The following is a 13,737-nucleotide window of genomic DNA, read 5'->3' as shown; positions in this document are numbered from 1 at the left end:
CAACAGGTCTGGGATTTGATATGGCGGAACAGAAGACTTCCCAGGTCGGGTGTGCGTATCATATTTGTAGGTAACATGAAAGCTTGGGATAGCTAAAACATTGGATCCAGAGTCAGGAGCTAAAAAGATCTTGACAGGACAGAATATTGGGCAGAATTTGAATTTTGTGAGGATAAATGTGGAATCTTAAACTTGACTTGAAAAAAAAAACCCTCTTCTTAGCAGTTTATCTGAAAAAAAAAAGGAGATTTGGGGAGACTGCAAGTTTAATACGTCAGCCACATGGTAGGTTAGGGCAGCCAAGAAGAGTGTCAGCCTAGAAGGTCTTAGCTCAAATTCCATCCCTGACCCTGCCTAGCTTTGTGATCATGAAGCTTCTGTTTCTTCATCTGTAACCTGGAGGTAATAATACCTGTGGGACCCGCCTCCTAGGTTTGTCATGTGCTTCAGATATTTGTGAAGTGTTTTGCAAACTTTGACACACTATGGAAATGTCAGTTATTATATATTAATAATAAAGCTCGTGCGATCTTAGGCTGTATTAAGGGAGGCATAGTGAATCTGGCCATGCATGTTTGGGAGTAGAAGTTTCCCTCCAGCCCTGCAGCCAGCTAGGAGTTGGTTACTGAGCAGTGGCCATCTCAGGGTACCGACTTAGGAAACACAGCAATATGAAGTTAATGTATGATGCTGCTGCTAAATGGGAAAAGGGAGAGAAAATTGGTCTTTTGGTTCTTTCATTCTGCTCTCCTCCAGTAGGTCCCAGGCTTTGGATGTGATGGGAGTTTGTTTCTATCAGGCTCCTGGCACTTGGTATTCTCTGCATAGAGAACTCCAGACCAGGACTGGAGCACAGTGTTCAGCTCTGGAGGCCACTTCTCACAAAGGGCATGGTGTTCTGGGGAAGGGAGCTAGGGGAATGAGAGTCCTTAAGCTCAAAGAACTGAGAGTGTTTAGATGAAAGTTACAAAAAGGTAAATTTACACTTGATTTAAGGAAAAGTTTCTTAACAGTGCCATCTAGAAATGGGTTTGACTCTTTAGGAGGGGGTGGATTCCCCCTCACTACAGGTCTGCAGGTGGATTATAGAACGGAGTCCTGTTCAGGGGGTGGTTGGACTAGAAGGCTTCCAAGGTCTCCGAGATCCTGTGACTTCGTGCTGGGTCTGGACCAGCTGGGCCCTGCTGCTGCTTAAGGAATGTGTCTCCTCTCTGCACAGCCTGGCAAATAGCTATTCACCCAGGCAAATTATATGCCGTGTTTAACGTAGTACCTCAGCATTGAGCACGGTGCCTGGCGCGTAGTAAGAGCTTACTAAGCCTTCCTTCCTTCCTTCCCTCCTTCCTTTCATTTTCTTTCTTCCTTTCTCTTTCTTTCCTCGCTCCTTCCTTCCTTTTTCTCTTTCTTCCCTCTTTTCTTTTTCTTCCTTCCTTTCTATCTTTCCTCCCTCCTTTCTTTCTTCCTTCCTTTCTTTCCTCTGTCCTTTCTGTCTTCTTTTCTTCCTTCCCTTCTATCTCTTCCCTCCTTCCTTTCTGTTTCTTTGTTTCTTCCTACCCTCCCTCTTCCTTCTTTCTTTCCTTCCTCCCTTTCTTCCTCCCTCTCTCTCTTCCTTCCTTCCTTCCTCCTTCCTTCTTTCCTCCCTCCCTCCATCCTTCCTTCCTCTCTTTCTTTCTTTTTCTTTCTTTCTTTCTCTCTCTCTTTTTTCTTTCTTTCTTCCTTTCTCTTTCATTCTTTTCTCCTTCCTGTCTTCTTTTCTTTCTTCCTTCCCTCCTTCCTTTCTATTCCTTTGTTTCTTCTTACCCTGTCTCCTCTTTCTTCCTCCCTTCCTTCCTTCCTTCCTTTCCTTTCCTTTCCTTTTCTTTCTTCCTTTCTCTTTCCTCCCTCCTTCCTTCCTTTTTCTTCCTTTTGTTCCTCCCTCTTTTCTTTCTTTTTCTTCCTTCCTTTCTATCTTTCCTCCCTCTTTTCTTCCTTTCTTTCTTTCCTCCTTCCTTTCTGTCTTCTTTTCTTCCTTCCCTTCTATCTCTTCCCTCCTTCCTTTCTGTTTCTTTGTTGCTTCCTACCCTTCATCCTCTTTCTTTCTCTCTCTCTTTCTTTTTTTCTTCCTTCGTTCCTTCCTTTCTTCCTTCCTTTCTTTCTTAATCTTTCTTTCTTTCTTTCTTTCTTTCTCTTTCTTTCTTTCTTTCTTTCTCTTTCTTTCTCTCTCTCTCTTTCTTTCTTTCTTTCTTTCTTTCTTCCTTTCTTTCTTCCTTCCTTCCTTCCTTCCTTCCTTCCTTCCTTCCTTCCTTCCTTCCTTCCTTCCTTTCTTTCTTTCTTTCTTTCTTTCTTTCTTTCTTTCTTTCTTTCTTTCTTTCTTTCTTTTTTTCTTCCTTTCTTCCTTTCTTTCATTCTTTCTTGAGAAAGGAACACTATATTCATCTGCTTTACTCCTTCATTACTTTTAGTTCAGCAGGCTGGTGAAACCACTTAGTGGGCTGGTAGATTTTATGTTCTCTTTTGTAAGTCTGACTGCTGGGGTCAGCCCTGCTCAGGGCTTTGGAACAGTTACAAGTCATTTTAATAACATGAGTCTGTTACGGGAAAATGTTTGCTCAGCCTTGCTCAGACACTGGGGACTCTACTGTACTTGGGTGTTTGGGAATCACTTAATCCAACCCCAAGTCCTTTCTTGACCCCTCCTTGACTCATTAGTTTACAGAGACTTTTATTGCTCCAACTGCAGTCTAATTAACTGTGACTAAAATTCCCCCGTCTTTATTTTTTTTTCCTTCTAAAAGGCATTTCCTAAATTCATTGTGGTTTTTCATGATAACAACAACAAGTTGATTCCCTAATTCAGGAGAATCTTGGCTTTGGAAATTGTGAAATCCCCAGGAACATGGGGATAGATTTTTGTCCTGTGCATGAGATCCATTGACTTGAAAGATATATTTTCTTACTTTGGAGGGCCCCTCATGGCATTTTCCTTTTTCTTCAAACCTCACATGCTCATCAGCAGTCTTTTTTTTTTACTGCTAACAAAGACAGGGCTGGTCTTCTCCCATCATGCAAAAATCTGAGGGCATATGCCTTTTTCTTTTTGAGGGCTATAGTTTTTTAATTTGGCCCACCAGCTAGGAGTTGGTTGCTAAGCAGTAGCCATGTTAAGGTACCAAGTCAGGAAGCACAAAAATATGGAGTTATTGGGCCCAAGTCCTGTTACTAAACAGGGAGAAAGGAAGAAAAAATGAGTGTTTTAGTTGTTTTGTTCTGCTCGCCTCCTGTTGAGTCCCAGGGTCCCAGACTTTAGATGTGATGGGAATTTGGCTTTTCTTCTTCCAATCTCATACAATTTGGTACTCCCTTTATACATTTATATTTTAATTTGTATTTTGTTTATCTCCTACCTTATCTTATCTTCCTTCTAGGGCAAGGAGCACAGCTTATTTATCTTTAAATGGCCCCCAGCTTCCTTGCTTCTGCTAGGCCCATCACAAATGTTTGTAGAGTAAATGAATTGGTGGCTATTTCCCCAGCTAGCTACTGTCAGGAAGTAAATGCCTGAATCTAGAAACAATGACCCAGGGAGTCTAAATAGGAGTGCACTCCTTCCTCAGCTTTCTTCAAGGTTTAGTTCAAATGCCACCTCCTGGGAAAAGGTTTTCCTGCTCTCCCAGCTTCTTAGTGCTCTCTCTCTCCTTCTACCATCTTGAAATTTCTTGGTTTATTTGGCTTTTGGATTCTTTCAGTAGACCGTTAGCTCCTGAAGAGCAGGAATTTTTATTTTTATTTTTTTACCTTTGGATTCCCAGCACCCTTCATAAAACTTAATGTTGAATTGATTTCACTTGGTTGAAGGAAGAACAGGAGGGCAGGCACAGAAAAGGTCAGGGTAGGCTTGGTGGCTCCACCCGCAAATAGGTGGCCCCTTCAAAACTCCAAAGATGTACTTCATCAGAATAAATCTGTTTCATTAGATTTGTGGATTTGCTGATTTGAGAGGAAAGGAAGCTAGTTTATGTGAAGGGCAGAGGTTAGCATATTAAGATTAAGAAATAAATGAGTGGATGGATAGGTGGGAAGATTGGTGGGTAGATAGAGATATGATATATACTTAGGCACTGTGTATAGGTACACAGTAGATGACTAATAAATGTTTGTTGAATGGATGGATGGCTATGCCAATGGATAGGTAATGGGTTGAAGTTATGGCAAATCTGGACAGCAAAGTAAAAAAGGAGAGACATCACCATGCTGATAAAGGTCTGTGTAGTCAAAGCAGTTTTCTTGTAATAATATATGGCTGTGAGAGTTGGACTATAAGGAAAACTAAGCTCTGCAGAGTCAATGCTTTTGAATTGTGGTCCTGGAGAAGACTTTTGAAAGACCTTTGGACAGCAAGCAGATCAAATCAGTCAATACTTAAAGAAATTAATTCATGCTATTCATTGGAGGGTCAGATACTGAAACTGAAGCTTAAATATTTTGGTCACATAATGAGATGATAGAACTCATGGAAAAGACCCTGATGTTGGCAAAGATTGAAGGCAAAAGGAGAAGGGAACAGCAGATGACGAGATGGATGGATAGTGTCATGGAAGCAACAAATATGATCTTGGACAGACCTTGGGAGACAGTGGAGGAAAGAAGGGCCTGGTGTGCTATAGCCCTTTCGGTCACAACTCAACAACAACAACAAGAAAATGTATTGAAAGTCAAGGGAAGATGAGTCAGAGGGTGGTTTCCACAATAGCTGGGGAGAAGAATGCCCTTAGGAAGCATTCATCTCTGGGGATCAGCTTACCTCACCTTAGAAGATTTGCCTTTAGGTAAGTTGTGTTTCTTTTCCTTTTCCCCATCCGTGGCTACTGTCTGGGAGGCCAACCCCACAGCTAAAGTTCCTCTCATTTGGTCTCTCTCTGGAGCTCTGGTTCCTTGATTGGTAGGTTGGTCTGCGTGGAGAATTAGCTGCATTGTGAATGTTGAGAACCAAGCCTTCCCTATATAGAGCACTTTGGGAAGAGGTAGTATGACCAGAGTCCTGATCTGGAGTCAAAAGAAGTAGATTTGAGACAGAATTTTCCTTATTGTATGTATGATCTTGGGCACGTTACTTAATTTCCTGAGCCTCAGTTTCCATTTCTGTAAAATCACCTGTAGCAGGCCTCTTCTTTCTCTAAATTCTCTGATCCTTGTTCATAGCAGGCACTTAATAAATGTTTGTTAAAGTTCAGGGAACTGGCCCTTGACTACTTCTTGGCCAGTATCAGAACTAGGGAGTTAACTTATCCTCAGCTAGAGGATGGCTTGAACCCGTGGAAAGCCCAGTGTTCTAGTGTCATGAGAATTTGCCTAGCCTATGTACCACCTTATGCTTGGGTCAGAAGACTCCCAGGCTTTATCTGCTCTTTAAAAATAGTTGATATCTTGTTTTATATCATCTTACTTTTTGAATATATGCCTCTCCACTCATCAAGCCACCTGTTGTAATGAAGATTTAAAAAGAAAAGAAAAAACAGTTCAGTAAACTAACCAATGTATCAACTGAGACTGACGGCATACATCAGTGTCCCTCAACTTTGTGAAGAAGGGAGGAGGGTCCACTTTCTGTCTCATTTCTAGAGCCAGGTTTGGTTACTATAATTACAAGCATTCAGCTTTTTTTTTTTCCTTTCCATTTACTCTGTAATAGACATTATGTATATTGTTTTCCTGGATCTGCTTGCTTCAATCTGCACCAGTTTTTGTAAGCCTTCCCATGATTCTCTGAATTTTTTTTAAACAACACTGTATTCCATTACATTCATGAACCACAGTTTGTTTAAGCATTCCCCAATCCATAAATAGCTAATTTGCCTCCAATTCTTTTCTGAAATCTACCTGTCAACCAACAAGCACCTCTTATATGTTGGTCCCTGTGCCAGGCTGTGGTGATACAAATACAACAAATGAAATCCTACCCTCAAGGAGCTTCCAGTTCAATAGGAGAGATAACTGGTACATCTGTAAATAAATACAAAACACATCTAGAGAGAATAAATACAAAACGGATAAATGCAAGGTGGTTAGAGAGAGAGGGCACCAGCAATAGTGGCTCCATGTGGCACTTGGGCTGAGTTTTGAAGGAAACTCTTGATTCTTGGAATGCAGAGGAAGGGCATTCTAGATGTGGGAAACAACCAGTTCAAACACATGGGGGAGGGAGTGATATGTACAATACGGCAGGTTATAAATGGTTTTAAATGCCAGACAGAAGAGTTTATTCTTGATCCTAACGGCAATAGGGAGCCATGTGTCTAGAGAGAAGGGAATGGATACAAGAAATGATGTAACTGTAGGAAGGCAATTTGGATATCCAGTTAATTGGATTTGTAGGGTGAAGAAGATGACGGCTGACTGAAAGGTTTCAAACATGGGTGACTGGAAGAATAGAGGGGCCCTCGAAGGAAGTAGAGATGTTGGGAAGAGGGGTGGGGTAATTAATTCTGTTTTGGGCTTGTGTTTGAAATGCTTGTGGAATGTCTAATTTGTTGTGGCCAGTAGGCGGTTGAGACTGTAGAACTGAAGCTTAGAAGAGAGACTGGAGGGAGATGTGATAAAATCACCAAGTGAGAGAAGTAGAAGTAGAAAAGGACCCAGGATAGACCTGTTGTACCTCTCTTCCTCCATCTCATTCCCTTGTTCAGAAATCTTAATGCCTCCCTGCTGTCTACAGGGTCAAGTCTAGACTCAACGTTCTGCCATTCAAGCTCCTCCCTGTCTCCCCTCAACTGGTTTTTCCAATCTTTTCTTGCCCCTGTTGTCCCCTGCCCCAAAAGAGGCCATATGTACCTTTATGCCTTAGTGCTGCTGTCTCTATCTACAATGCTCTTTCCATGCCTACTTTTGGTACTCTGGTATATTAGTGTAGTATATTTTTCTTTTTCTAATTTATCCCCTACAGTGGCAGCTCGGTCATTTAAGCTCTGTTTGCCTCAGTTTCCTCAACAGAAAAATGGGGTTAATAACAGCACCTACTTTGCAGGGGTGTTGTGAGGATCAAATTTGATTAGGCACTGAGCACAGTGCCCGGCACGTAGTAGGCATTTAATAAATACTTGCTTCCTTCCTTTCCCTTCCCCCTTCATTGTGACTAACAGAGGGCCAAGTTACTGGGAAGTATGCAGCAAATATTTTTAAAATGAGTGAATTGAATATCCATAGAACTATTGGAAAGAAATTAAGAGAAGTCGTGGTTCTAGGAATGATGAGATCAAAGCAGGGGCTTCTGCAATGTGCCCAAGATGCGGCTAGACCTTGAGCTCTGTGTACACAGAAGCCAGGGCTGAGAGAAAGGAGATAGAGCTGGCTCCAGAATCTTTTGGCCCTGCTGGGATATTCTGATGTGTCTGTGTGCTGCTTTGGAGACTCCTTCCATCCCCTTCCATCCCTAAGGGCTGGTCCCTCCGTCCACCAAGTCCTGTCTGCTAAGTGTGGAAATAGACTAGAATGGCAGCGAGAGACCTTCAGGTTATCCTGGAAAGTTGGTCAAGCGCTGGACTAGTTAACAGTGAGAACCACTGGAAATCTTTAAAAACAGGTTAAAGTGAAAAAGCAGATCTGGACTTCCCCCTTCCCTCCCCCCATTCCCCAACAACAACAAAGGACAGAGCAGGATCGGAAGAACTTACAAAGGTTTGAAAAATGTGGATTTGGGCTCCGGTTTTTTGGTTTTTTTTTTTGTCTTTTAATTAAAAGATTCCAAACTCAGGATTTAAAAAAAAAAAACCCTCAAGGTTAAAGCCCCTTTTACTTTAAAGAGATTGGATGAATAGAGGAAGGGGAACAGAAAAGCTGATGGCTGAAAGCTCTTTAGGGGATTGTATAAATAAAAAAAACTCAGGGTTTGAGTTTTGCCACTTGATACTTCCTAGCTTTGTGGGCATTTCTCTGAGCCTCAGTTTACCCATCTGTAAACCAAGGATAGGAATATGTGTAGTGCCAGTCTTCCAGGGTTGCTGTGAGGATCACATGGGATGTGTTCAGATCATTTGGCATACTTCTACAGCTGGGGGCTTTGGAGACGGGGGTCCAGTCCAGGGAAGACCCGGAGGTGGTTGGCATGTGTCCTTTGGTGCTCCCAGGGTCTGCTCCCTTCCCTGGCTGGGCACACAGGGGAAGGAGGGTGTTAAGGAGGCCTCGTCCTATGCCAGCATTTGGAACGGGGGTGGAGAGATGGGGATGGGGCTGGGGAGGGAATGGGAACACGGCTTCTGGACAAGAGGGCCAAGATCTGTTTGGAGCCATCCAGCTGCAGACAGCAGCATGACTCATGGGGCCGAGGGGGCCTGAGGGGGGGACGAGCCACTTTATTTGGTTCACAGGAATCTTTTTTTCTTGTCTGTGCGTGTGTGTGTGTGTGTGTGTGTGTGTGTGTGTGTCTTTGTGTGTATGTGTGTGTGTTTGTGTCCCTCTTCCCTTCTTCCTGCCCTCTTCCCTTCTCCCCTTCCCCCCACCCTCATCCTCCTCTGCAGGAGATCTGCCCAAGGAGAATCCATATGAGGATGTGGACTTAAAGGGCCGGCGGGCGGGACGAAAATCCCAGCAAATGTCTGAGAACTCCCTAGACTCTTTGCACAGGATGTGGACTCCCCAGGACAGGAAGTACAACAGCCCACCACCCCAGGTAACGGCACCCCCTTTGCAGACAGCGTGGGGTCCTGCTCCCCCGGTGGAATGGAGCAGGGCAAGGCCCGGCCCTGGGGCCAGGATGCGGGTCCCTTAAAGGCCTCATGGGCTCAGCCTCTTTGTCCTGAGCCCCTTCTTTGGGGGCCCAGTGTCCGGTGCTACCTGACGGGGGTGCCTGGGGGGCGGGAGGGTGCTGGGTATCTCTGGGCCCGTGCCTGCTCTGCATCTCTTTCCCCATGCCCCACGGATTTGGGATTTGGAGCCCACCCTAGAAGGGGCTCTTCTGCCTCCTCTTCCTCGTTCCTGTGAAGGCTCCAGTGTTGACATGACTGTGCTATAAAGCTTGTTTATGCCTCCTGCCTGTTTAGAATCCCTCACTGCCCCCGCCTCCTAAGTGGACATGCCTTTGGTCAGAGAACTTGCATTCAACAGCTCTACCAGAAATGACCTCAGCCCTGACTTTGGGGAGGACTTGGCAGCAGCCAAGTATATAACCTAATATATACTTGTTATACTATGTATAAAACATAGAGGAGGGGGAGAGAGAAATAGAGGATTCTGGGCCAGTTAAAGCTACTCCTGCAAGGCTTTACCTGTTGGGGGGGGGGTTCCTTTGTATGTCTCAGGGAGGGGGGAGGTAGGAAGAGGGAGGAAGTATAGGGAATGATGAAGAGCAGAAGAAAGGTTCATTGGGCATCGGGCCTCTTTTATCCCATGTGGATGGACAGCAGATAAGGTGATTTGGGATGCATTTAGTATGAAATGCCTACTTTGTAAATTCAGCACATATTAACTACCTGCTGGGTACACTGAAGTCCTGATGCTTTCTTATGGCATGGGGATGACCCTGGTCTCTTGAGGACTATGCCAGCAGAGGACAGATTCTGGCACGTCCTCCTGAGCTGGAAAGTTTTTTAAATAGAGTCCTGGAAGCAAACTGTGTGCCTGTTGTCTGAAGACTCAGCCAAGGTCAGAGGAGCCTTGTTACCACACTGGCCACAGGGTGATGAATGTTTCAGCCATGGCACCTTTGAAGACCATCTATTAAGTAGCAGAAAGTGTGAGACCTGAGTGGGTAGGGGGAGTGCCCATAGAGAAGAAGTGACAGATTTTTAAAGTATTCAAGTCCTGGTGCGCTCTGCTGGGGAAAATTCAAGAGTTAGGGAGGATTCGGTCCCTGCCCAAAGGAGCTTACCTACATCACTGTTCTCCTGTTTCCTCAGGTTCTCTTGGGCCTCTATGTCAGTTTTTCAAACTCAAAAAGCCCAACAAGGGCCACTAACCTATGCATAAGGATCCCTGCGGCCACATGTTTGACTTAGTTTTAAAACATAATGTTATTTATGTTTTATTGTATTTTTATTTATTTTGTTAAATATTTCCTAATTACATTTTAATCTGATTCTGGGCACACTAGAGAGTATCCTGGGCTGCATATTTGCCATTGCTTCTCTGTGCCAATGGAAGAGACTCTTTCCCAAGATACTCCTAAAACAATGTATAACCCCAAAATTATTTCTCTTGGCTTTGGAATGATTTACGTGATTGATTTTTCTGCAAATTTATTGTCTAGTTTCTTCTGCCTAGGCTAGTCTTCAAATCAGTTTTCATTCCTTGACTGGTTGGTTGAGTGAAAGGTATAAGTGGGGGGCCTGGCTGGACAGTGATGGGGGCTGAGCCAATATTCACGATGTAAGGAGAAGGCAGTTCAGGTTTTGGGGTACTGAGCACATTTCACCCAGGGTACAATGAATGCCCTGGAGCCTGAAGCAGCCTTGTATATAGAGGGAACCAGCTTAGCTGAATGCCAGTAGATAGTTAGAAAAAAATCTATGGGGACTTTTTTTCCTGGCCTGGAGTTGATGTGGAGAAGATAAAGGCTAAGCATAGCTAGAGTGAGCTCCCTTCATAGAGATGTTCATGTGGAGATCTGGGGGATGTGGTAAAGGGGAATCCTAGGTAGGCACAGAATTAGAGTACATCCCCTCTGAGGCCCCAGCTCTGAGACTACAGGGAGAGGTGTGAGGCAAGCTCAGACAGAGTGAGCAGGCAGCTGTGGAATACAAGTGCCTTTCACCTGCAGAGCTTTTGTGCTAGTACCCAGAGTGGATGAAGGCCCAGGCCTTGGGAGGAGGCAATGATGGGCAGTGGGGAACTCTCCCTTAGTAGCGTTCCTGTTCTGAACAGATCTGGCATCCCCTTCAGCTACATGCATTTGTTATGTGCCCAAAGCATAGGACAAACTTCCTACTTGTTCTCTCTCTCTCTCTCTCTCTCTCTCTCTCTCTCTCTCTCTGCCTCTTTCTGTCTCTCTTCTCTCTTTCTCACTCTCTCTTCTCTCTGTCTCTCTCCGTGTCTCTTCTCTCTCGCTCTCTGTTTCTGCTCTCTCTCTCTCTTCTCTCTCTCTCTCTCTCTCTCTCTGTCTCTTTCTGTGTCTCTCTTCTCTCTCACTTTGTCTCTGTCTCCTTCTCTGTCTCTTTCTCAATTCAATCAGAACACATTTATCGAGTACATATGTGTGAAGCACTACCTGGGATCTTTTTACTAGTGTGATTTGTACTAGTAGCTGTTATCTGTCTCCCTCCCTTTATTTATTTTATAGCATTATTTTTTTAAATTTTGAGTTTCCAATTCTCTCCCTTTGTCCAGTTCCTCCCTTCCCCATTCCCCCCATCCTTTCTTAGGTGAGCTAAGGGTTTTCTCATCCTTTGCCTTCTCCTTTGCTGATATCTATGGTTACATTCCCTCAATGAGCCCTGGTTCCCAGACTGGTTAAGGAGAGGATGCTTTTGTGTCCCGAGACTCTCTTGGCATGCTAGTCCATCTTCTGACAGCTGAGACCCTGGAAGAGACAAGAGATGAGGAGAGTGGCTGTGATGAAGAGGGGCCTGGGCACTCTGGGCACCCCAGCCAGTGGTCACTCTAGTCAGGCTCCAGGAGAGAAAGCGGCTGGGGAGTCTGTAATGAGCCCCCTCCCCCTGTTCCCTCTCCCCCACCACAGCTGTCCCTGAAATCCGGCACCCAGTCTTTGCGCATCGGGAATTGGTCCGAGAGGAAGGGCCACCGGTTGCCACGGTTACCCAAGCGGCATAGCCACGATGACATGCTGCTGTTGGCCCAGCTGAGCTTGCCTTCCTCACCCTCCAGCCTCAACGAAGACAGCCTCAGCACCACCAGTGAACTGCTCTCAAGCCGCCGTGCCCGCCGAATCCCTAAGGTAGCCTTGTTGGCAGGGAGGGCTGGGCATTTCATCTCGCTGCCAGGGCCTTCATCAGCTGCTCCCATCGCTTCTGGGCCCACTGCCCAGGGCACTGTCAGGAAGTATCACGCCCATCCGGCCATCTTTGCCGCGTATCTCCATCAACAAAGAGGGGAGTAGACCTCGCTGCTTGGCGCCATGAAGGTTCTAAAGGAAGATCCCAGTTTGATGGGGAGACATGGTCCTCACACCTGGGAAGCTTCCCGTCTGGTGGAAAAGATATGGTGTTTGCTGTCAGGGAAGGGCCCAGTTGGAGAGGAAAAGTCCTATTCTTCCCCTTGTAGAATGGCCTCTGGGAGTTTCCAGCCTAAGGGGAGAGTCAGTCACTGTCCCTGCCTTCTATTACCTTCAAACTGAATAGGAAAGACTTGATTTCTTCCCTAAAGAAGCCCGCAATTTGATGATAGAGAGGCACAGAATAACAAGTAGATATGAGTGTACATTTCTATATGTAATTACTATATGTAATTAAATACATATCTAGGACCACAGGCACAAATAAATCAACAAGCATTTATTTAGCACCAAGTATGTACAAGAAACTGTGCTTAATGCCGGGGATACAACCTTGCTCTCCAGGTACTTACATTCTATTGGGGAGACATTAGAAACTGGAAAATAAACACAGGGTGTCACTTCATGGTCTAGAGAACCAGCAGGTGGATCAGGAAAGGCTTCCTTTGGAAGGTTGGAAGGGTAGGTTAAGGCCAGGTTGTAAAGATTTCACCTTTGCAGCATCTCTCGAATTCACCTCCTTCTCTCCTCTGACGTTGCCACCTCCCTGGTGCTGGTCCTCATCACCTCACACCTGGACTGTTGCAGTAGCTGCTGGTGGGTCTGCCTGCCTCGAGTCTCCCCCCACTCCAATCCGCTCTTCATTCAGCCGCTAAAGCGATTTTCTGAAAGCACAGGTCCGAGCACGGCACCCCCTCTCTCCCACAATAAACTCCAGAGGCTCCAGGATCAAAAGCAAAATGCTCTGTTTGGCATTCAAAGCCCTTCATAACCTAGCCTCCCACTTTTCCTCTTCTTTCACCTTATCACCATATACTCTTCCATCCAGTGACACTGGCCTTCTGGCTGTTCGAAAACAAGACTCTCCGTCTCTCAGCTCTGGACATTTTCTCTGGCTGTCCCCCATGCCTGGAATGCTCTCCTCCACTCTGACCACTGACTTCCCTCCTGGTTTCCTTTAAGTCCCAACTAAAATCCCATCTTTTGCTGGAAACTTTTCCCAACCCCTCTAAATTCCAGTGTCTTCCCCCTGTGAATTGTCTCTTGTTTATCCTGCGTATAGCTTGCTTCATATATACTTGTTTGCATGTTGTCTCCCACGTTAGATTGTAAGCTCCTTGGGGGCAGGGACTGTCCTTTGCCTCTTTTTGTATCCCCAGTGCTTAGTACAGTGCCTGGCACATAGTAGGTGCTTAATAAATGTTTACTGATTGACTTTGAAAAACAAGCCAAGGAGTTTATTTTTGATCTGAAAGATAGAAAGTTGCAGTTGGGGTTTATCGAGCAGAGGAATGATGGGGTCAGACCTTCACTTTAGGAAAATTATTTTAGCCACTTGGTGGAGGACAGAAAGGAGTGGAGAGATAGGGAGGGAGACCAAGGAGGAAGCTATTTTAATAATGTAGATGAAAGTCGATGAGGACCTCACCTAAGGTGGCAGCTTTACGAGTAGAGAAGGCAGCAGATGAGAGAGATGTTCTGCATCTATCCATAAGTCTCTGGAGAAGAGATTTTCAGACTGACTTCCAAAGGATGTGTTGTGTTCTTGTCCCTCCCTCCCACAGCGCTCTATAGCCCCCCGCGGGGAGGGAGCAGGATTT

The 13,737-nt window shown here is 45.1% G+C and overlaps 1 protein-coding gene across 6 annotated transcripts in view; it reads left to right on the top strand.

The window, feature by feature from the left end:
* Positions 1-13,737, top strand: part of DENND2B (DENN domain containing 2B) — a 207,127-nt gene that overhangs the window by 164,049 nt on the left and 29,341 nt on the right. For 4 of the 6 annotated variants that reach the window (XM_036764020.1, XM_036764021.1, XM_036764022.1 and 1 more), the window contains 2 exons: positions 8,490-8,641; positions 11,645-11,860. In XM_036764020.1, the coding sequence (XP_036619915.1) occupies positions 8,490-8,641; positions 11,645-11,860 (368 nt within the window). The remainder of the gene's footprint in view (positions 1-8,489; positions 8,642-11,644; positions 11,861-13,737) is intronic. The other 2 variants (XM_036764023.1, XM_036764024.1) reach the window with 1 other exon arrangement.

The sequence above is a fragment of the Trichosurus vulpecula genome, chromosome 6, assembly GCF_011100635.1.
Source record: "Trichosurus vulpecula isolate mTriVul1 chromosome 6, mTriVul1.pri, whole genome shotgun sequence".
In the NCBI taxonomy this organism is placed as follows: domain Eukaryota; kingdom Metazoa; phylum Chordata; class Mammalia; order Diprotodontia; family Phalangeridae; genus Trichosurus; species Trichosurus vulpecula.
This window is presented reverse-complemented; position numbering and strand designations above follow the sequence as displayed.